The sequence below is a fragment of the Brachionichthys hirsutus genome, chromosome 3, assembly GCF_040956055.1.
Source record: "Brachionichthys hirsutus isolate HB-005 chromosome 3, CSIRO-AGI_Bhir_v1, whole genome shotgun sequence".
Taxonomy (NCBI): Eukaryota; Metazoa; Chordata; class Actinopteri; order Lophiiformes; family Brachionichthyidae; genus Brachionichthys; species Brachionichthys hirsutus.
In genome coordinates, this window is record NC_090899.1 from 16,670,456 (window position 1) to 16,692,523 (window position 22,068).

Sequence of the window (22,068 nt, forward strand, 5' to 3'; positions counted from 1 at the left end):
GTAAAAGCTATAAATAGGGCCAAAGCAGTACTGCCATGCCACATTGAGGGTGTATCTGGTGCGGACAACATAGCAGAGCGTGGAGGCAGCACTATGCAGCTCTGTTTAATTGTATTAAAAGTGAGCCCTATTGTGTTGGAAAGTTAAATGAGGAAGTGATTCATTTTGCTCCCGACGAGGTTTATCATGCTGTAGAGCAGCTAGCTGATAACAAAGCTAGTAGCTAGGATAACATCACTGCAGAGCATCTTAAGTTAGCCAGCCCCAGAGTAGCAGCACTGCTGTCCATCTGCCTCACAGGGCTGATGACACATGGTATACTGCCTGAAACCATGGAAACCATGCTGACAGGGACATTAGTGCCTGTCATTAAGGACAAGGCAGGTAAAATAGGAAGTTTGGACGACTACAGACCCATCGCCTTAGCCAGTACTCTTTCTAAGGTGTTAGAAGAGATGTTACTAGATCGACTAAGTGAGTTCATCAACACCACAGACAATCAGTTTGGTTTTAAATCTAAGCACAGCACAGATCTATGTATCTCTGCCTTGAAAGAAGCTGTTGAATCCTACAGAAGGCAGGGCTCTACAATGATCAAAGGGTTTATTGATGCTTCCAAGGCATTTGACAGGGTGAATCACCATAACCTGTTTACTGAACTCAAGCTTAGGGGTGTGCCTGGATGCATCGTACGTATCCCGGTTTACTGGTATGCCAAACAACATATGCAGGTTAAATGGGGAAATAACCTATCCTCACCCTTCAGTACAGGCAATGGAGTACGGCAGGGGGGGCTTCTGTCTCCAGCCCCGTTTAACCTTTACATGGATAACCTGTCCAAGCAGTTGGGGAAGTGTAAGACAGGTTGTCTGATCGGGGACACTCGGTTAAACCATCTGATGTACGCAGACGACTTGGCAATTATGTCCCCCAGTACTGTTGGGTTCCAGCAGCTGTTGGGTGTATGCTCCGAGTATGGGGTTGAGTTTGATGTACAGTACAATGCAAAAAAAAGTGTGGTATTGATTTTATTTTATACATTTTACGGTTTCCGTGCGGCAAAGCTCCAAACTTAAGGTAGAATTTTGAGCGTTTTCGTACACCAAAAATTGCTCCCGTTTGCACACACACACTCCAATCGAAACCAAATTTTAAACACTTATTGATCCTTCCTACCTGGTCACTTTAAAAGTGAAACTTTGACAATCGGCGTTACAGCGCCCCCTAGAGAACGATAACAAAAATTTAATGGGAATTAAAAACAATTGTTTGACAGAAATTATTGAAATTTACCAGAAGATTTCCTCATGTGGTCCCAATCAAAAAACCCAATCGTAACCATGTCGTTGTTTTTACGGTGTTACTATGGTAATGGCCGAAGTTCCCCATGTTAGTCTATGACGAACGACACGATATTATCCCATTATACTTAAAAAGACATATTACCATGGAAACGTCCCAAATTTGCCACATACAATCTAACCCGCATGCCGGTCGGAAAACTCAATCGTGACCATGTTGTTCTTTTGACGGTGTTGCCGGCTGCTCTCTGCCCCCCCCCTGGACTGTATCACCGGCTGCTCTCTGCCCCCCCCCTGGACTGTATCACCGGCTGCTCTCTGCCCCCCCCCCCCCCCCCTGGACTGTATCACCGGCTCTCGCTACCTCAGCAGAGCTACAAACATCGTCAGAGACTCCTCCCACCCTGGACACACCTTGTTCAACCTGTTGCCCTCAGGGTGGCGCTACAGGTTGAACAAGAGCAGGACCAACAGACTCAGAGACAGTTTTATACCGAGAGCCATCAGAACGACAACCAGGACTATACAGGAATACTACTCACTATGTGCAATATCTAAATGTGCAATAACTAATGTATGCTATTAACATGGTAAATACTGGTCAATCTCTCTGCATGCACTGTTCAATTCAATCCAATTCAATTCAGTTCAATTCAGTTTTATTTCTATAGCGCCAGATCACAACAGGAAGTCGTCTCAAGGCTTTACAGGATTAGCAGGGAAACACAGAACCCAACGTGACCCACAAGAGCAACGGAGGCAAGGAAAAACTTCCCTTTAACGGGCAGAAACCTTGGACAGAACCTAGGCTCATGGTGGACGGCCATCTGTCTGACCGGCTGGGTAGAGAGAGAGAGAGAGAGAGAGAGAATGGCAGGTCGGAGACGAGTCAAAAACAAGGAGATGGATGGGAAGCGATAGCGAGACAGACAACAATTGACTGTTCAATAGACTGTTCACTTTAAACTTTAAATTATCCTGCAAGTACTTGAATGTTCCGTGATCATTTGTATTTTATGTTGTTTTTAGACACCAGATGGAGCTGCACTCCTAATCTCATTGTGTAGCTACTATGCCATGATAAAGGCTTTCTATTCTATTCTATTCTGAAAAATGGTTAAAAAGTTTATTAAAATAAACATGATTCATAAATTCATGGACTAAGAATGTTGAAATGCTTTAATTTACGTCAGTTTACGCCCTGGTTTCTACCAGGGAGTTCAATATGATCATGATGTTCACTGTTGAGATGCTTTTATTTTGATAGACAGGAAGTGAAGACAAACGCCGGAAAAACATGGAAGTTTGGCGCAAAATAGTTTTTTGACCTCGCTCTCTCTCCACGCTATTGGTTACTCATACATATACACACACATATATATATAGTGGATAACATTGTTTTAAATGTGGTAATGTTTTAATTTTAAAGTAAATGGTTAAAATACAAGAAGTGGACTGATGGAATATTTTTCAAGTGTGCGGTGGAATGAGACGAGAGCATGTCGAGCGTCACGTTCAAGTTTCAATAGGAAGCTAGGAAACGACATCCGGTGCGTGATTGAACGATGGATGAACAGCTCCTCCGTGGTTGAACGATGGATGAACAGCTCCTCCGTGGTTTAACGATGGATGAACAGCTCCTCCGTGGTTTAACGATGGATGAACGGCTCCTCCGTGGTTGAACGATGGATGAACGGCTCCTCTGTGATTTAACGATGGATGAACAGCTCCTCCGTGGTTGAACGATGGATGAACAGCTCCTCCGTGGTTTAACGATGGATGAACAGCTCCTCCGTGGTTGAACGATGGATGAACAGCTCCTCCGTGGTTTAACGATGGATGAACAGCTCCTCCGTGGTTTAACGATGGATGAACAGCTCCTCCGTGGTTTAACGATGGATGAACAGCTCCTCCGTGGTTTAACGATGGATGAACAGCTCCTCCGTGATTGAACGATGGATGAACAGCTCCTCCGTGGTTTAACGATGGATGAACAGCTCCTCCGTGATTTAACGATGGATGAACAGCTCCTCCGTGATTTAACGATGGATGAACAGCTCCTCCGTGATTTAACGATGGATGAACAGCTCCTCCGTGGTTTAACGATGGATGAACAGCTCCTCCGTGATTGAACGATGGATGAACAGCTCCTCCGTGGTTTAACGATGGATGAACAGCTCCTCCGTGGTTTAACGATGGATGAACAGCTCCTCCGTGATTTAACGATGGATGAACAGCTCCTCCGTGGTTGAACGATGGATGAACAGCTCCTCCGTGGTTTAACGATGGATGAACAGCTCCTCCGTGGTTTAACGATGGATGAACAGCTCCTCCGTGATTGAACGATGGATGAACAGCTCCTCCGTGATTGAACGATGGATGAACAGCTCCTCCGTGGTTTAACGATGGATGAACAGCTCCTCCGTGGTTTAACGATGGATGAACAGCTCCTCCGTGATTTAACGATGGATGAACAGCTCCTCCGTGGTTTAACGATGGATGAACAGCTCCTCCGTGGTTTAACGATGGATGAACAGCTCCTCCGTGATTGAACGATGGATGAACAGCTCCTCCGTGATTGAACGATGGATGAACAGCTCCTCCGTGGTTTAACGATGGATGAACAGCTCCTCCGTGGTTTAACGATGGATGAACAGCTCCTCCGTGATTGAACGATGGATGTGGATGAACAGCTCCTCCGTGGTTTAACGATGGATGAACAGCTCCTCCGTGGTTGAACGATGGATGAACAGCTCCTCCGTGGTTGAACGATGGATGAACAGCTCCTCCGTGGTTTAACGATGGATGAACAGCTCCTCCGTGGTTTAACGATGGATGAACAGCTCCTCCGTGGTTTAACGATGGATGAACAGCTCCTCCGTGGTTGAACGATGGATGAACAGCTCCTCCGTGGTTTAACGATGGATGAACAGCTCCTCCGTGGTTTAACGATGGATGAACAGCTCCTCCGTGGTTTAACGATGGATGAACAGCTCCTCCGTGATTTAACGATGGATGAACAGCTCCTCCGTGGTTTAACGATGGGTGAACAGCTCCTCCGTGGTTGAACGATGGATGAACAGCTCCTCCGTGGTTGAACGATGGATGAACAGCTCCTCCGTGGTTTAACGATGGATGAACAGCTCCTCCGTGGTTTAACGATGGATGAACAGCTCCTCCGTGGTTGAACGATGGATGAACAGCTCCTCCGTGGTTTAACGATGGATGAACAGCTCCTCCGTGGTTTAACGATGGATGAACAGCTCCTCCGTGGTTTAACGATGGATGAACAGCTCCTCCGTGGTTTAACGATGGATGAACAGCTCCTCCGTGGTTTAACGATGGATGAACAGCTCCTCCGTGATTTAACGATGGATGAACAGCTCCTCCGTGATTTAACGATGGATGAACAGCTCCTCCGTGGTTTAACGATGGATGAACAGCTCCTCCGTGATTTAACGATGGATGAACAGCTCCTCCGTGGTTTAACGATGGATGAACAGCTCCTCCGTGGTTTAACGATGGATGAACAGCTCCTCCGTGATTTAACGATGGATGAACAGCTCCTCCGTGGTTTAACGATGGATGAAGAGCTCCTCCGTGATTTAACGATGGATGAACAGCTCCTCCGTGGTTTAACGATGGATGAACAGCTCCTCCGTGGTTTAACGATGGATGAACAGCTCCTCCGTGGTTTAACGATGGATGAACAGCTCCTCCGTGGTTGAACGATGGATGAACAGCTCCTCCGTGGTTTAACGATGGATGAACAGCTCCTCCGTGGTTTAACGATGGATGAACAGCTCCTCCGTGGTTGAACGATGGATGAACAGCTCCTCCGTGGTTTAACGATGGATGAACAGCTCCTCCGTGGTTTAACGATGGATGAACAGCTCCTCCGTGGTTTAACGATGGATGAACAGCTCCTCCGTGGTTTAACGATGGATGAACAGCTCCTCCGTGGTTTAACGATGGATGAACAGCTCCTCCGTGGTTTAACGATGGATGAACAGCTCCTCCGTGATTTAACGATGGATGAACAGCTCCTCCGTGATTTAACGATGGATGAACAGCTCCTCCGTGGTTGAACGATGGATGAACAGCTCCTCCGTGGTTTAACGATGGATGAACAGCTCCTCCGTGGTTTAACGATGGATGAACAGCTCCTCCGTGATTTAACGATGGATGAACAGCTCCTCCGTGATTTAACGATGGATGAACAGCTCCTCCGTGATTTAACGATGGATGAACAGCTCCTCCGTGGTTTAACGATGGATGAACAGCTCCTCCGTGGTTTAACGATGGATGAACAGCTCCTCCGTGGTTGAACGATGGATGAACAGCTCCTCCGTGGTTTAACGATGGATGAACAGCTCCTCCGTGGTTTAACGATGGATGAACAGCTCCTCCGTGGTTGAACGATGGATGAACAGCTCCTCCGTGGTTTAACGATGGATGAACAGCTCCTCCGTGGTTTAACGATGGATGAACAGCTCCTCCGTGGTTTAACGATGGATGAACAGCTCCTCCGTGGTTTAACGATGGATGAACAGCTCCTCCGTGGTTTAACGATGGATGAACAGCTCCTCCGTGGTTTAACGATGGATGAACAGCTCCTCCGTGATTTAACGATGGATGAACAGCTCCTCCGTGATTTAACGATGGATGAACAGCTCCTCCGTGGTTGAACGATGGATGAACAGCTCCTCCGTGGTTTAACGATGGATGAACAGCTCCTCCGTGGTTTAACGATGGATGAACAGCTCCTCCGTGATTTAACGATGGATGAACAGCTCCTCCGTGATTTAACGATGGATGAACAGCTCCTCCGTGATTTAACGATGGATGAACAGCTCCTCCGTGGTTTAACGATGGATGAACAGCTCCTCCGTGGTTTAACGATGGATGAACAGCTCCTCCGTGGTTTAACGATGGATGAACAGCTCCTCCGTGGTTTAACGATGGATGAACAGCTCCTCCGTGGTTTAACGATGGATGAACAGCTCCTCCGTGGTTTAACGATGGATGAACAGCTCCTCCGTGGTTGAACGATGGATGAACAGCTCCTCCGTGGTTTAACGATGGATGAACAGCTCCTCCGTGGTTTAACGATGGATGAACAGCTCCTCCGTGATTGAACGATGGATGTGGATGAACAGCTCCTCCGTGGTTTAACGATGGATGAACAGCTCCTCCGTGGTTTAACGATGGATGAACAGCTCCTCCGTGGTTTAACGATGGATGAACAGCTCCTCCGTGGTTTAACGATGGATGAACAGCTCCTCCGTGGTTTAACGATGGATGAACAGCTCCTCCGTGATTTAACGATGGATGAACAGCTCCTCCGTGGTTTAACGATGGATGAACAGCTCCTCCGTGGTTGAACGATGGATGAACAGCTCCTCCGTGGTTTAACGATGGATGAACAGCTCCTCCGTGGTTTAACGATGGATGAACAGCTCCTCCGTGGTTTAACGATGGATGAACAGCTCCTCCGTGGTTTAACGATGGATGAACAGCTCCTCCGTGGTTTAACGATGGATGAACAGCTCCTCCGTGGTTTAACGATGGATGAACAGCTCCTCCGTGGTTTAACGATGGATGAACAGCTCCTCCGTGGTTTAACGATGGATGAACAGCTCCTCCGTGGTTTAACGATGGATGAACAGCTCCTCCGTGATTTAACGATGGATGAACAGCTCCTCCGTGATTTAACGATGGATGAACAGCTCCTCCGTGGTTGAACGATGGATGAACAGCTCCTCCGTGGTTTAACGATGGATGAACAGCTCCTCCGTGGTTTAACGATGGATGAACAGCTCCTCCGTGATTTAACGATGGATGAACAGCTCCTCCGTGATTTAACGATGGATGAACAGCTCCTCCGTGATTTAACGATGGATGAACAGCTCCTCCGTGGTTTAACGATGGATGAACAGCTCCTCCGTGGTTTAACGATGGATGAACAGCTCCTCCGTGATTTAACGATGGATGAACAGCTCCTCCGTGATTTAACGATGGATGAACAGCTCCTCCGTGGTTGAACGATGGATGAACAGCTCCTCCGTGGTTTAACGATGGATGAACAGCTCCTCCGTGGTTTAACGATGGATGAACAGCTCCTCCGTGATTTAACGATGGATGAACAGCTCCTCCGTGATTTAACGATGGATGAACAGCTCCTCCGTGATTTAACGATGGATGAACAGCTCCTCCGTGGTTTAACGATGGATGAACAGCTCCTCCGTGGTTTAACGATGGATGAACAGCTCCTCCGTGGTTTAACGATGGATGAACAGCTCCTCCGTGGTTTAACGATGGATGAACAGCTCCTCCGTGGTTTAACGATGGATGAACAGCTCCTCCGTGGTTTAACGATGGATGAACAGCTCCTCCGTGGTTGAACGATGGATGAACAGCTCCTCCGTGGTTTAACGATGGATGAACAGCTCCTCCGTGGTTTAACGATGGATGAACAGCTCCTCCGTGATTGAACGATGGATGTGGATGAACAGCTCCTCCGTGGTTTAACGATGGATGAACAGCTCCTCCGTGGTTTAACGATGGATGAACAGCTCCTCCGTGGTTTAACGATGGATGAACAGCTCCTCCGTGATTTAACGATGGATGAACAGCTCCTCCGTGGTTTAACGATGGATGAACAGCTCCTCCGTGGTTGAACGATGGATGAACAGCTCCTCCGTGGTTTAACGATGGATGAACAGCTCCTCCGTGGTTTAACGATGGATGAACAGCTCCTCCGTGGTTTAACGATGGATGAACAGCTCCTCCGTGGTTTAACGATGGATGAACAGCTCCTCCGTGGTTTAACGATGGATGAACAGCTCCTCCGTGGTTTAACGATGGATGAACAGCTCCTCCGTGGTTTAACGATGGATGAACAGCTCCTCCGTGGTTTAACGATGGATGAACAGCTCCTCCGTGGTTTAACGATGGATGAACAGCTCCTCCGTGATTTAACGATGGATGAACAGCTCCTCCGTGATTTAACGATGGATGAACAGCTCCTCCGTGGTTTAACGATGGATGAACAGCTCCTCCGTGGTTGAACGATGGATGAACAGCTCCTCCGTGGTTTAACGATGGATGAACAGCTCCTCCGTGGTTTAACGATGGATGAACAGCTCCTCCGTGATTTAACGATGGATGAACAGCTCCTCCTTGGTTTAACGATGGATGAACAGCTCCTCCGTGGTTTAACGATGGATGAACAGCTCCTCCGTGGTTTAACGATGGATGAACAGCTCCTCCGTGGTTGAACGATGGATGAACAGCTCCTCCGTGGTTTAACGATGGATGAACAGCTCCTCCGTGGTTTAACGATGGATGAACAGCTCCTCCGTGGTTTAACGATGGATGAACAGCTCCTCCGTGGTTTAACGATGGATGAACAGCTCCTCCGTGATTGAACGATGGATGAACAGCTCCTCCGTGGTTGAACGACGGATGAACAGCTCCTCCGTGATTTAACGACGGATGAACAGCTCCTCCGTGGTTGAACGATGGATGAACAGCTCCTCCGTGGTTTAACGATGGATGTGGATGAACAGCTCCTCCGTGGTTTAACGATGGATGTGGATGAACAGCTCCTCCGTGGTTTAACGATGGATGAACAGCTCCTCCGTGGTTTAACGATGGATGAACAGCTCCTCCGTGGTTTAACGATGGATGAACAGCTCCTCCGTGGTTGAACGACGGATGAACAGCTCCTCCGTGATTGAACGACGGATGAACAGCTCCTCCGTGATTTAACGATGGATGAACAACTCCTCCGTGGTTGAACGATGGATGAACAGCTCCTCCGTGGTTTAACGATGGATGAACAGCTCCTCCGTGGTTGAACGATGGATGAACAGCTCCTCCTTGATTGAACGATGGATGAACAGCTCCTCCGTGATTTAACGATGGATGAACAGCTCCTCCGTGGTTGAACGATGGATGAACAGCTCCTCCGTGATTTAACGATGGATGAACAGCTCCTCCGTGGTTTAACGATGGATGAACAGCTCCTCCGTGATTTAACGATGGATGAACAGCTCCTCCGTGGTTGAACGATGGATGAACAGCTCCTCCGTGATTGAACGATGGATGAACAGCTCCTCCGTGGTTGAACGATGGATGAACAGCTCCTCCGTGGTTTAACGATGGATGAACAGCTCCTCCGTGGTTTAACGATGGATGAACAGCTCCTCCGTGGTTTAACGATGGATGAACAGCTCCTCCGTGGTTTAACGATGGATGAACAGCTCCTCCGTGGTTTAACGATGGATGAACAGCTCCTCCGTGGTTTAACGATGGATGAACAGCTCCTCCGTGGTTTAACGATGGATGAACAGCTCCTCCGTGGTTTAACGATGGATGAACAGCTCCTCCGTGGTTTAACGATGGATGAACAGCTCCTCCGTGGTTTAACGATGGATGAACAGCTCCTCCGTGATTTAACGATGGATGAACAGCTCCTCCGTGATTTAACGATGGATGAACAGCTCCTCCGTGGTTTAACGATGGATGAACAGCTCCTCCGTGGTTGAACGATGGATGAACAGCTCCTCCGTGGTTTAACGATGGATGAACAGCTCCTCCGTGGTTTAACGATGGATGAACAGCTCCTCCGTGATTTAACGATGGATGAACAGCTCCTCCGTGATTTAACGATGGATGAACAGCTCCTCCGTGATTTAACGATGGATGAACAGCTCCTCCGTGGTTTAACGATGGATGAACAGCTCCTCCGTGGTTTAACGATGGATGAACAGCTCCTCCGTGGTTTAACGATGGATGAACAGCTCCTCCGTGGTTTAACGATGGATGAACAGCTCCTCCGTGGTTTAACGATGGATGAACAGCTCCTCCGTGGTTTAACGATGGATGAACAGCTCCTCCGTGGTTGAACGATGGATGAACAGCTCCTCCGTGGTTTAACGATGGATGAACAGCTCCTCCGTGGTTTAACGATGGATGAACAGCTCCTCCGTGGTTTAACGATGGATGAACAGCTCCTCCGTGGTTTAACGATGGATGAACAGCTCCTCCGTGGTTTAACGATGGATGAACAGCTCCTCCGTGATTTAACGATGGATGAACAGCTCCTCCGTGATTTAACGATGGATGAACAGCTCCTCCGTGGTTTAACGATGGATGAACAGCTCCTCCGTGGTTGAACGATGGATGAACAGCTCCTCCGTGGTTTAACGATGGATGAACAGCTCCTCCGTGGTTTAACGATGGATGAACAGCTCCTCCGTGATTTAACGATGGATGAACAGCTCCTCCTTGGTTTAACGATGGATGAACAGCTCCTCCGTGGTTTAACGATGGATGAACAGCTCCTCCGTGGTTTAACGATGGATGAACAGCTCCTCCGTGGTTTAACGATGGATGAACAGCTCCTCCGTGGTTTAACGATGGATGAAGAGCTCCTCCGTGATTTAACGATGGATGAACAGCTCCTCCGTGATTGAACGATGGATGAACAGCTCCTCCGTGGTTTAACGATGGATGAACAGCTCCTCCGTGGTTTAACGATGGATGAACAGCTCCTCCGTGGTTTAACGATGGATGAACAGCTCCTCCGTGGTTTAACGATGGATGAACAGCTCCTCCGTGGTTTAACGATGGATGAACAGCTCCTCCGTGGTTTAACGATGGATGAACAGCTCCTCCGTGGTTTAACGATGGATGAACAGCTCCTCCGTGGTTTAACGATGGATGAACAGCTCCTCCGTGGTTGAACGATGGATGAACAGCTCCTCCGTGGTTTAACGATGGATGAACAGCTCCTCCGTGGTTTAACGATGGATGAACAGCTCCTCCGTGGTTGAACGATGGATGAACAGCTCCTCCGTGGTTTAACGATGGATGAACAGCTCCTCCGTGGTTTAACGATGGATGAACAGCTCCTCCGTGGTTTAACGATGGATGAACAGCTCCTCCGTGGTTTAACGATGGATGAACAGCTCCTCCGTGATTTAACGATGGATGAACAGCTCCTCCGTGATTTAACGATGGATGAACAGCTCCTCCGTGGTTTAACGATGGATGAACAGCTCCTCCGTGGTTGAACGATGGATGAACAGCTCCTCCGTGGTTTAACGATGGATGAACAGCTCCTCCGTGGTTTAACGATGGATGAACAGCTCCTCCGTGATTTAACGATGGATGAACAGCTCCTCCTTGGTTTAACGATGGATGAACAGCTCCTCCGTGGTTTAACGATGGATGAACAGCTCCTCCGTGGTTTAACGATGGATGAACAGCTCCTCCGTGGTTGAACGATGGATGAACAGCTCCTCCGTGGTTTAACGATGGATGAACAGCTCCTCCGTGGTTTAACGATGGATGAACAGCTCCTCCGTGGTTTAACGATGGATGAACAGCTCCTCCGTGGTTTAACGATGGATGAACAGCTCCTCCGTGATTGAACGATGGATGAACAGCTCCTCCGTGGTTGAACGACGGATGAACAGCTCCTCCGTGATTTAACGATGGATGAACAGCTCCTCCGTGGTTGAACGATGGATGAACAGCTCCTCCGTGGTTTAACGATGGATGTGGATGAACAGCTCCTCCGTGGTTTAACGATGGATGAACAGCTCCTCCGTGGTTTAACGATGGATGAACAGCTCCTCCGTGGTTTAACGATGGATGAACAGCTCCTCCGTGGTTTAACGATGGATGAACAGCTCCTCCGTGGTTGAACGACGGATGAACAGCTCCTCCGTGATTGAACGATGGATGAACAGCTCCTCCGTGATTTAACGATGGATGAACAACTCCTCCGTGGTTGAACGATGGATGAACAGCTCCTCCGTGGTTTAACGATGGATGAACAGCTCCTCCGTGGTTGAACGATGGATGAACAGCTCCTCCGTGATTGAACGATGGATGAACAGCTCCTCCGTGATTTAACGATGGATGAACAGCTCCTCCGTGGTTGAACGATGGATGAACAGCTCCTCCGTGATTTAACGATGGATGAACAGCTCCTCCGTGGTTTAACGATGGATGAACAGCTCCTCCGTGATTTAACGATGGATGAACAGCTCCTCCGTGGTTGAACGATGGATGAACAGCTCCTCCGTGATTGAACGATGGATGAACAGCTCCTCCGTGGTTGAACGATGGATGAACAGCTCCTCCGTGGTTTAACGATGGATGAACAGCTCCTCCGTGGTTTAACGATGGATGAACAGCTCCTCCGTGGTTTAACGATGGATGAACAGCTCCTCCGTGGTTTAACGATGGATGAACAGCTCCTCCGTGGTTTAACGATGGATGAACAGCTCCTCCGTGGTTTAACGATGGATGAACAGCTCCTCCGTGGTTGAACGATGGATGAACAGCTCCTCCGTGGTTTAACGATGGATGAACAGCTCCTCCGTGGTTTAACGATGGATGAACAGCTCCTCCGTGGTTTAACGATGGATGAACAGCTCCTCCGTGGTTTAACGATGGATGAACAGCTCCTCCGTGGTTGAACGATGGATGAACAGCTCCTCCGTGGTTTAACGATGGATGAAGAGCTCCTCCGTGGTTTAACGATGGATGAACAGCTCCTCCGTGGTTTAACGATGGATGAACAGCTCCTCCGTGGTTGAACGATGGATGAACGGCTCCTCCTCTGATGCCCCTCAGGCTACTTGCTCCATTCTGCATTCTCATTGAACAGTTGATTGTTTGTGGGAAGCGTCAGGCTGATTTGGTTCCTCACAGATTCAGACGAGCTTGAACACATTTGAGTGAATTCGTGTTGGGCTCCATCTTCTGCCCAATGCAAAGGGGCACACAGAGTAACACCATCGCCACTGCAATTTCCTGTAGGTGTCGAGCTTCCGTGTCGATCCAGCGCCACCTTTGTTTCCATGGGAGAATTTGTATTTTTCATGATCTGGCAGCAGAAAGTGATTTACCAGAAAAGCAAAATCCTGATTTATTTCACTTCACTAGTGAAGATAACCGTTAACAATTAAGCTTACAAAAATGGTCCACCTAAGATTTTAGTAGGCAAATTTATTAAAGTAAAAGTTGATTCATATGAATGGCATTAGCAGCACTAGGTTTTGCTAGAGGAGTCAGATTTCCCCCCTAGATTCTAGCTCTTGTGCTACTGTAAGTAGAAAACGTTTTAGAACATACGACAAGGGTATAAGCGTTGCCTGCTGCAGCTGCTGCAAAAGAGGAACGGGTGTAAATAATGATAATAGCGACGCTGGTTTTAAGTCCTATTGCCCAGCCCAAGCAGCAACTGTCTGTCTTGAATTTTTAATAGCTTGCAGATAGCCTCAGTTCGGGTCACCAGCAGTCAGTGATGATCCAGTACTGTCATCATCAGGGGAGTTGAGAAAGTCATCCAAAGCCTCCAGGTCTGACCGGTTACTTATTGTGATCTGATCCAGAACACATCCATCAGGTTCCGATGATGATTCTACAAACACACACAAAAAACACGCAATCTTCATCAAAACTAGCATGCAACCATTTGTGAATGCTGACAAACAAGGAGTCAGGGTATTTTGTGATTTTACAATACATAGTTGCTTTATGAAACCATAATCAGCTTTGGAATCCAATTTCACCAAGCTAACATCTAACATGCGGTTAGTGCTGATGTTGTTCCTAAAGATAGAGACTCGTCTCCCATCGCAGGACTTGTGTTCCAAAACACTTAGATTTCCAAACCCAAATCTCATTTACCCATAGATACAGATTTTATTTTGCATTAATCTGTGTGGTTAGGAAATTTATTTCATTCATTTATTTACTCTTTTCTCATGTGTGTACATGAGAAGGTCCCAGGGGGGACAGTGAAGCTACAAGGAATAGACGTAAAGAAGGGAGAGGACTTCAGGTACCTCGGGTCAACAGAGCAGAGTGATGGAGAGAATGTGGAAAGGAGGTGAAGAATCGTGTGCAGGCAGGCTGGAACGGGGGGAGGAAAGTATCAGGTGTGCTCTGTGATAGGACGAAGGGACAGGTCTACAAGACAGTGGTGAGGACAGCCATGATGGACGGCTTAGAGACAGTGGTGAGGACAGCCATGATGGACGGCTTAGAGACAGTGGTGAGGACAGCCATGATGGACGGCTTAGAGACAGTGGTGAGGACAGCCATGATGGACGGCTTTGAGACAGTGGTGAGGACAGACATGATGGACGGCTTAGAGACAGTGGTGAGGACAGCATGATGGACGGCTTAGAGACAGTGGTGAGGACAGCCATGATGGACGGCTTAGAGACGGTGGTGAGGACAGCCATGATGGACGGCTTAGAGACGGTGGTGAGGACAGACATGATGGACGGCTTAGAGGCAGTGCTTCTCAATTATTTCTGTCGCGCCCCCCCTAGGAAGAAAAAAACATTTCGCGCCCCCCCCCCCGAAAAAAAACACTCTTGTATCCTTATTAACATACAAAGAAATATGAAAAAGAAAGAAATATAGATCAACTTACAACAAAGAATAACTTTATTACCATTTTCTTTAGGGTTAGTTCCCTTTTTTTAGGGTTAGTCCTGTTCCCTGGGTTGCCAGGGAACAGGACTAGAGGACGACCCAGGAGAAGAGACATGGACGTAGTGAGGGAGGACATGAGAGTGGCTGGTGTTGGGGAGGACGATGCAAAGGACAGGGCTAGAGGACGACCCAGGAGAAGAGACATGGACGTAGTGAGGGAGGACATGAGAGTGGCTGGTGTTGGGGAGGACGATGCAAAGGACAGGACTAGAGGACGACCCAGGAGAAGAGACATGGACGTAGTGAGGGAGGACATGAGAGTGGCTGGTGTTGGGGAGGACGATGCAAAGGACAGGGTGAAGTGGAGAACATTGATTTGCTGTGGTGACCCCGAATGGGACAAACCGAAAGTACAGAAGTAGTTTCTCCCTTTTCAGGCTAGAAATGATTTTTTCTTCATAAAAATAATGAAAATATTAGACATTTAAAGACGCGCGTAAGGTACCAACTTGCTAAGCGCCTTAAATCTGTTCTAAATGACTGTCTGTAAATATTTCACAGTGCCATTGCACAACAAAGTCCATTCCCCACTCGGGATGGGAATCGAAAACCATTTTTTTGTTGAAAACCGGTTCCTAGTGATCCAATTCCTTGGAATTGTTTGCTATTTTTGCAAACGATTCACTTGATACCAATGGGCACGAATGAAGTCGCTAAACACGTTGCATAAGACGAATGAAGTAGCTAAACACGTTGCATAAGACGAATGAAGTCGCTAAACACGTTGCATAAGACGAATGAAGTCGCTAAACACGTTGCATAAGACGAATGAAGTCGCTAAACACGTTGCATAAGACGAATGAAGTAGCTAAACACGTTGCATAAGACGAATGAAGTAGCTAAACACGTTGCATAAGACGAATGAAGTAGCTAAACACGTTGCATAAGACGAATGAAGTCGCTAAACACGTTGCATAAGACGAATGAAGTCGCTAAACACGTTGCATAAGACGAATGAAGTCGCTAAACACGTTGCATAAGCTATGTAACGTGTTTAGCGACTTCACTCGCCAGACAGCTACTAGGAAACATGGCGCCTCGGCGAAACAAACTTTACAAAGTTTGCCTGTATTTCACACGAAAAGGATGACAGCAGGGCAACTTGCAAAGAGGATATAACATCAAAGGGAGGAAACACTCGCAATATACAAAAAAAATTCTCACACAGCATACGAAAACTTTGAAGGAAAATATCACTTCACATCCTCTACTGCAAGTAAATAAAGAACACGGCTTAACATGTTAGTGCTAAGCCGTGTTCTTTAACAGTTAACAGAATTGATAACTCCTCAATCTGGGACCCATGACCCACCTTCTTCCTGGACATTTTGCTAGCCTAAAATGGCTCAGGGTAGAAGACAGGGTTAAACAACTCAAAATGGGATTGGCATTTAAAATAGTCAATGCAGCTCTGCCCTCAGTCCCCTCAATCCCTGCATACCTGAATAAACACCTCCACAGCCACAACACTAGAGGGAGCTCAAACAACAACCTGATTACCCCCTCCTATAGGACTAACATGGGTAAATCATCTTTTTACAATACGGCCACCCAAGGGTGGAACTGTTTGACTCCTGCCCTCAAAACATGCACCTCTTTGGCCTCCTTCAAAAAGGCCCTAAAAATACAAAAATACACCTTTCAGGGGGACAGAAACGGAGATAGTCATCACGACTCTCTCCGGATCAACCCCCCCCCCCCTTTTTGTCCACCTACGTTGTACATATTAAGTTTCTTTTTATTTTATTGTTATTTTGCATCAATTGAGTAATTTAATATTATTTTTATTTGTATTGTTAAATGTCGATGATTTATGTACGAAGGACTTTCAACGGAAACAAGACCGCAAGGGCTTTTTAGAAATGCTCCTCTGAGACAGGATGTTTGACTGTACTTGTACTGTAATACATGCTACTGTGTGACTGTACTTGTACTGTAATACATTATATAGTTTGACTGTACTTGTACTGTAATACATACTACTGTTTGACTGTACTTGTACTCTAATACATTATATAGTTTGACTGTACTTGTACTGTAATAAAGTAGTCCCTCAATATAATGCGGTTCATCTTCCGCGACTTCGCAGAGTTTTTTAATGCAATTTTTCAGATTTTATTTTTGCACTTGAACGCGCCTTGAAACGTCCGAATGTGCCGGTCGGAGGAACTGTGAAATACACGCGAGTTGCTATTAATCATTTCTCATGTGTTCAACCTCGTAGGTTGATCATTAAAATTAAATTCGTTATTTCTAAAAGCTATCATGTTTATTTGTTAAGCGTTTGTTTTATAGCGCTCTTATTCTCTGTGTAAAAAGAGGCTTTTATTTTGTAGGAGCATAAACGTCACGTCCCTTTTGGGTTTTGTTTCTTCCTGTTGATACATGTAGCCGCTGCCGTTCCGCTGTGCTAAGCTATCCAATAAAGCAGCATGAGAGGCTAAAGACAGCACGAGTAGAATATTTGTTCTTCTGCACTCCAAGCGGCTCTTTCCTCGACCTGCACGCCTTAACATTATTAACAGGAAAACGTTTACTGTACGTACTATATATTTATATTTCTCCAACAAATGTTTAGTTCTGAAAAGGTTTTGATCTTTGGTTTCATTCTATAATACTGAAACAATCTATTTAGATTAATGCCTGACTGTTAAACGTGTATAAAGTGTGTGGTGAGGGGTTTTACAGCCTTAAAACATTTATGTACATGTATAATAACTAAAATAAAATAAAGATCACTACATTGCGGATTTCACTTATTGCGGGTTGTTTTTAGAACGTAACCCCCGTGGAAAATGAGGGACTACTGTACATGCTATTGTTTGACTGTACTTGTACCCCTCTAACATTCTGTCGAATACATATATTCATCACCATCATAAAGAACCGAACCGCTACACGGAATGGAGAGTGGGATTGTAGCTGATCCATGAGGTCACCGTGTCCGGTGGTGGATGACCACGTGGTCTGATAGTCCGAGGGCAGCATGTGGTACAGCACGATAGGCCCCGCCCACCGTCGTGTAGCAATGGTCCAGCGTGTTCTCCTCTCTGGTGGGGCTTTAATAAACTGTCTGTATTTGGGAAGTTCCTGGCTCAGATTTCCCTTGTTAAAGTCACCAAGAACAATAACAAGAGAATCAGGGAAAGTCCGCTCCAAACACAAAATATTTTCCTGGAGCGCACGTTGAGCCTCGTGCACGTCGGCGGCCGGCGGGATGTAAACAGCTGCCAGGATGAATGAAGCGAACTCACGGGGAGAGTAAAATGGTTTACAGTGAATGAAGAAGTATTCCAGAGCAGGAGAACCGTGTTGGATCGCAGTCACGTCGGAGCACCAGCCGTTGTTGATCTAGAAGCAGAGTCCGCCGCCTTTGGCCTTACGGGGGAGCAGCGGGTCACGATCCGCGCGTAAGAGGTGGAAATCCTCCAGCCGGAGCGCGCTGTCCGGGATCTGTGCGCTGAGCCACGTCTCCGTAAAGCACAAAACACAAGAGGAGGAAAAGTCCTTATTTCTCCTCATCAGCAGCGCCGGCTCGTCCAGCTTGGTGCTGAGAGAACGGACGTTGGAGAGGAATATTCTGGGTAAGGGGGTGCAAGGTCCCGGTTTACGGAGTCGGACGAGAGCGCCGGCACGCTTCCCTCTTCTCCGGCGTCTCACTCGTTTCACCAAAACATGGACTAATTCTGCAGCAGAAACTAAAAAAACGGGTAAAAGGTCCGTGGGAGTCGATCTAAAGTTTAGAAGCTCTGCACGGGTGTAAGAGCACGCAGACGCACAACTAACGTTAAAAAACAGACAACACAGAACGCACGACATCACCAGGGCGACCGTAGGAGGCGCCATCCGGAAGTTGGGTGCCGAGACGCTGCGGGTTTTCCTTCCAGCCGGTCACTAAAGCAAGTTTTAATAGACAACACCTCCTACAATTTAAGAGAAGGAACTCATTAGTGAGATCAGCAGCTGGAGAGATGGTTGGAAAGGAAACCTGGAGTGTCTTGGCCCTGCTCTAGTGGGCATGCTGAGGACGGCCCCTCTTGGCCCCTGCATGCATGCAGCAGCTCGTGGAAGTAGAGGCTACGGACTCTGTCAGACACTCCTCCTGGCTCCGATTGATTAAGGTACGCATTTAGGGGGAAATTATTCTTGAAATGAGGAACACAAGATTGGTTTTCTGAGGTTTTTTTGGGGGAAGATAATCTCTTTCCTAATGTAGTTAGTAACAAAGTAACTGTTATAGAAAATATGAGAAAAAATAATTTCATAGTGCAGCTTTAATTTAAACTAGCCTTCAAAATCTGCATTTACACTGCTGATACTTCATCATAAGTAACTGAATAGTGTTGAATTGTACGAGATAAATAATGCCCACTCACCTCTATGCTGCACATACCCAGTGGACAGGTATTGTTTCATGTCTTCTTGAAAGGCTTCTTCATAGACCTTCTGTCGTTCTCTCATTTTCTGCAGCGTAGTCTGCTCAATCTCTGCGAGGTTCTGAGCGTGCTGAGCATTCAATTCCCCTTTGAACAGAACACCACATTTTAGAATCCTTTTCAATCGATAGTGTTTCACATGCAATTAGCAGAAAACATTCTTCATCAGTGTCTTTCATCTTTCAATATAGAATCATTGAGTGTTCATGAGTCTTATGGCAGAGGGGAAGAAGCTGTTCTTGTGGCGGGAGGTTCTGGTCCGGATGGACCGTAGCCTCCTGCCTGAGGGGAGAGGGTTGCATACACTACTACTACTACTACTACTACTACTGGACTTTCTTCTTGTCCCATGAGGGGTCGCCACAGCAACCCAACCTTCTCCACTTCACCCTGTCCTTTGCAAAACGTCTAACCTTCACTGTCCCTCTTATTGTCTCATTTCTAATCCTGTCCGACCTGGTCACTCCCAAGGAGAACCTCAGCATCTTCATCTCCTCCACTTTTAGCTCCGCCTCCTGTCTTTTCCTCAGAGACACTGTCTCTAAGCCGTCCATCATGGCTGTCCTCACCACTGTCTTGTAGACCTGTCCCTTCGTCCTATCACAGAGCACACCTGATACTTTCCTCCCCCCGTTCCAGCCTGCCTGCACACAATTCTTCTCCTCCTTTCCACATTCTCTCCATCACTCTGCTCTGTTGACCCGAGGTACCTGAAGTCCTCTCCCTTCTTTACGTCTCTTCCTTGTAATCTCACTGTTGACTCGAGGTACCTGAACAGGGTTTATACAGATAATTTACTCCCTTCACAATATTCTTTACGACCAGCACGACTTTAACGTTCAACTGTAGCAGCGTAGAGTAAAGTAATTAAATATGTTTCCAAAACAAATTAATATTAAAGCCTCAAGCGGCGTTGTAGGCCCTCGCCGGCCGACAGGCCGATGAGCTGACCCGCCGATGCACGCCGCTTTTGTCCTGAGTGCTTCGCAAGTGTTTAGATTTGAGCTGCATGAGTAGCTCACAGTTTAGTCAAATCGTTATTTGGATTATATGGCCATCTGCCATCAGGAGTTTTTAAGTTTCAATCCAATATGGCCGCCTTCCTGTGTGTCTGGGGGCGTGGCTATAATAAAAAAATGTTTTGCCCTGACATGACGCATGTCTGTACCGAGTTTCGTGGCTGTCCGACAAAGTTGGCGTCGGACCCCTCCCCATAGGAGGGGTGTCCATCGCCATGGCAACAGCGTAAAAAATGCAGCCTGGGTGTCATTGCCTTTTCAACCAGCATGTGTGTGAGAATGTGTGTGGCAAATTTGGGACGTTTCCATGGTAATATGTCTTTTTAAATAATGGGATAATATCGTGTCGTTTGTCATAGACTAACATGGGGAACTTTGGCCATTACCATAGTAACACCGTAAAAACAACAACATGGTTACGATTGAGTTTTCCGACCGGCATGCGGGTTAGATTGTATGTGGCAAATTTGGGACGTTTCCATGGTAATATGTCTTTTTAAATATAATGGGATAATATCGTGTCGTTTGTCATAGACTAACATGGGGAACTTTGGCCATTACCATAGTAACACCGTAAAAACAACAACATGGTTACGATTGTGTTTTTTGATCGGGACCACATGAGGAAATCTTCTGGTAAGTTTCAATAATTTCTGGCAAACTATTTTTTAAATTCCCATTCAATTGTTGTTATCGTTCTCTAGGGGGCGCTGTAAGGCCAATTGTCAAAATTTCACTTTTAAAGTGTCCAGGTAGGAAGGGTCAATAAGTGTTTAAAATCTGGTTTGGATTGGAGTGTGTGTGTGCAAACGGGAGCAATTTTTGGTGTACAAAAACGCTCAAAATTCTACCTCAAGTTTGGAGCTTTGCCGCACGGAAACCGTGAAATGTATAAAAATAATTTGGATAACTTTTGATGCCCCAAGTCTCTAGATGGTGTACACTGAATTTCAGCTCATTTGGTGAAACCCCCGAGGAGGAGTTCGTTCAAATGCACCGTCAGCATTAATGCTGACTCAGCAGTTTTTAAATTTCAATCCAATATGGCCGCCTTCCTGTGTGTCTGGGGGCGTGGCCATAATAATATTTTTTTTCAGGTTTTTTTTTCAGCACCTAATTACACACACAAACACGAGTTGACAAGCGCAGCGAGTCAACTCGTGTTTGTGTGTGTCGGTATGTGTGTTGTTTAGTGTCAGGGTGTGTGCTGTTGAGTGTCGTGTGTGTGGGCGTGGGTGTGTTGGTCGCCCGATGGTTGACGAGCGCAGCACCTCTTTGGCCTCCTTCAAAACGGCCCTAAAAATACACTTTTCAGGGGGACAGAAATGGAGATAGTCATCACGACTCTCTCCGGATCAACCCCCCCCCCCCTTTTTTTGTCCACCTACGTTGCACGTATTAAGTGTCTTTTTATTTTATTGTTATTTTGCATCAATTGAGTAATTTAATATTAGTTTTATTTGTATTTTTAAATGTCGATGATTTATGTACGAAGGACTTTCAACGGAAACAAGACCGCAAGGGCTTTTTAGAAATGCTCCTCTGAGACAGGATGTTTGACTGTACTTGTACTGTAATACATACTACTGTTTGACTGTACTTGTACTGCTCCAACATTCTATCTAATAAATATATTCATCATCATCAAGCCTTTAAACAAGTAGCTTTAGTGCCAGTTAGTGGCACTACAAGGCAAGTTCAACTGTAAAACTAAACACATAAACAAAGAAGAACTAAAACACGTATAATGTTTTACTGGTTGTCAAATTACCACTAACAATA

At 46.6% G+C, this 22,068-nt stretch overlaps 1 protein-coding gene across 1 annotated transcript in view; it reads right to left on the reverse strand.

Moving 5' to 3' along the window:
- Positions 1-13,251: 13,251 nt before the first annotated feature.
- Positions 13,252-22,068, reverse strand: part of dtnbp1a (dystrobrevin binding protein 1a) — a 33,047-nt gene continuing 24,230 nt past the window's right edge. Inside the window, exons 8-9 of the mRNA XM_068759559.1 lie at positions 19,208-19,354; positions 13,252-13,746 (exon numbers count right to left, since the gene is read on the reverse strand). Of these exons, the coding sequence (XP_068615660.1) occupies positions 13,604-13,746; positions 19,208-19,354 (290 nt within the window). The 3' untranslated portion in view covers positions 13,252-13,603. The remainder of the gene's footprint in view (positions 13,747-19,207; positions 19,355-22,068) is intronic.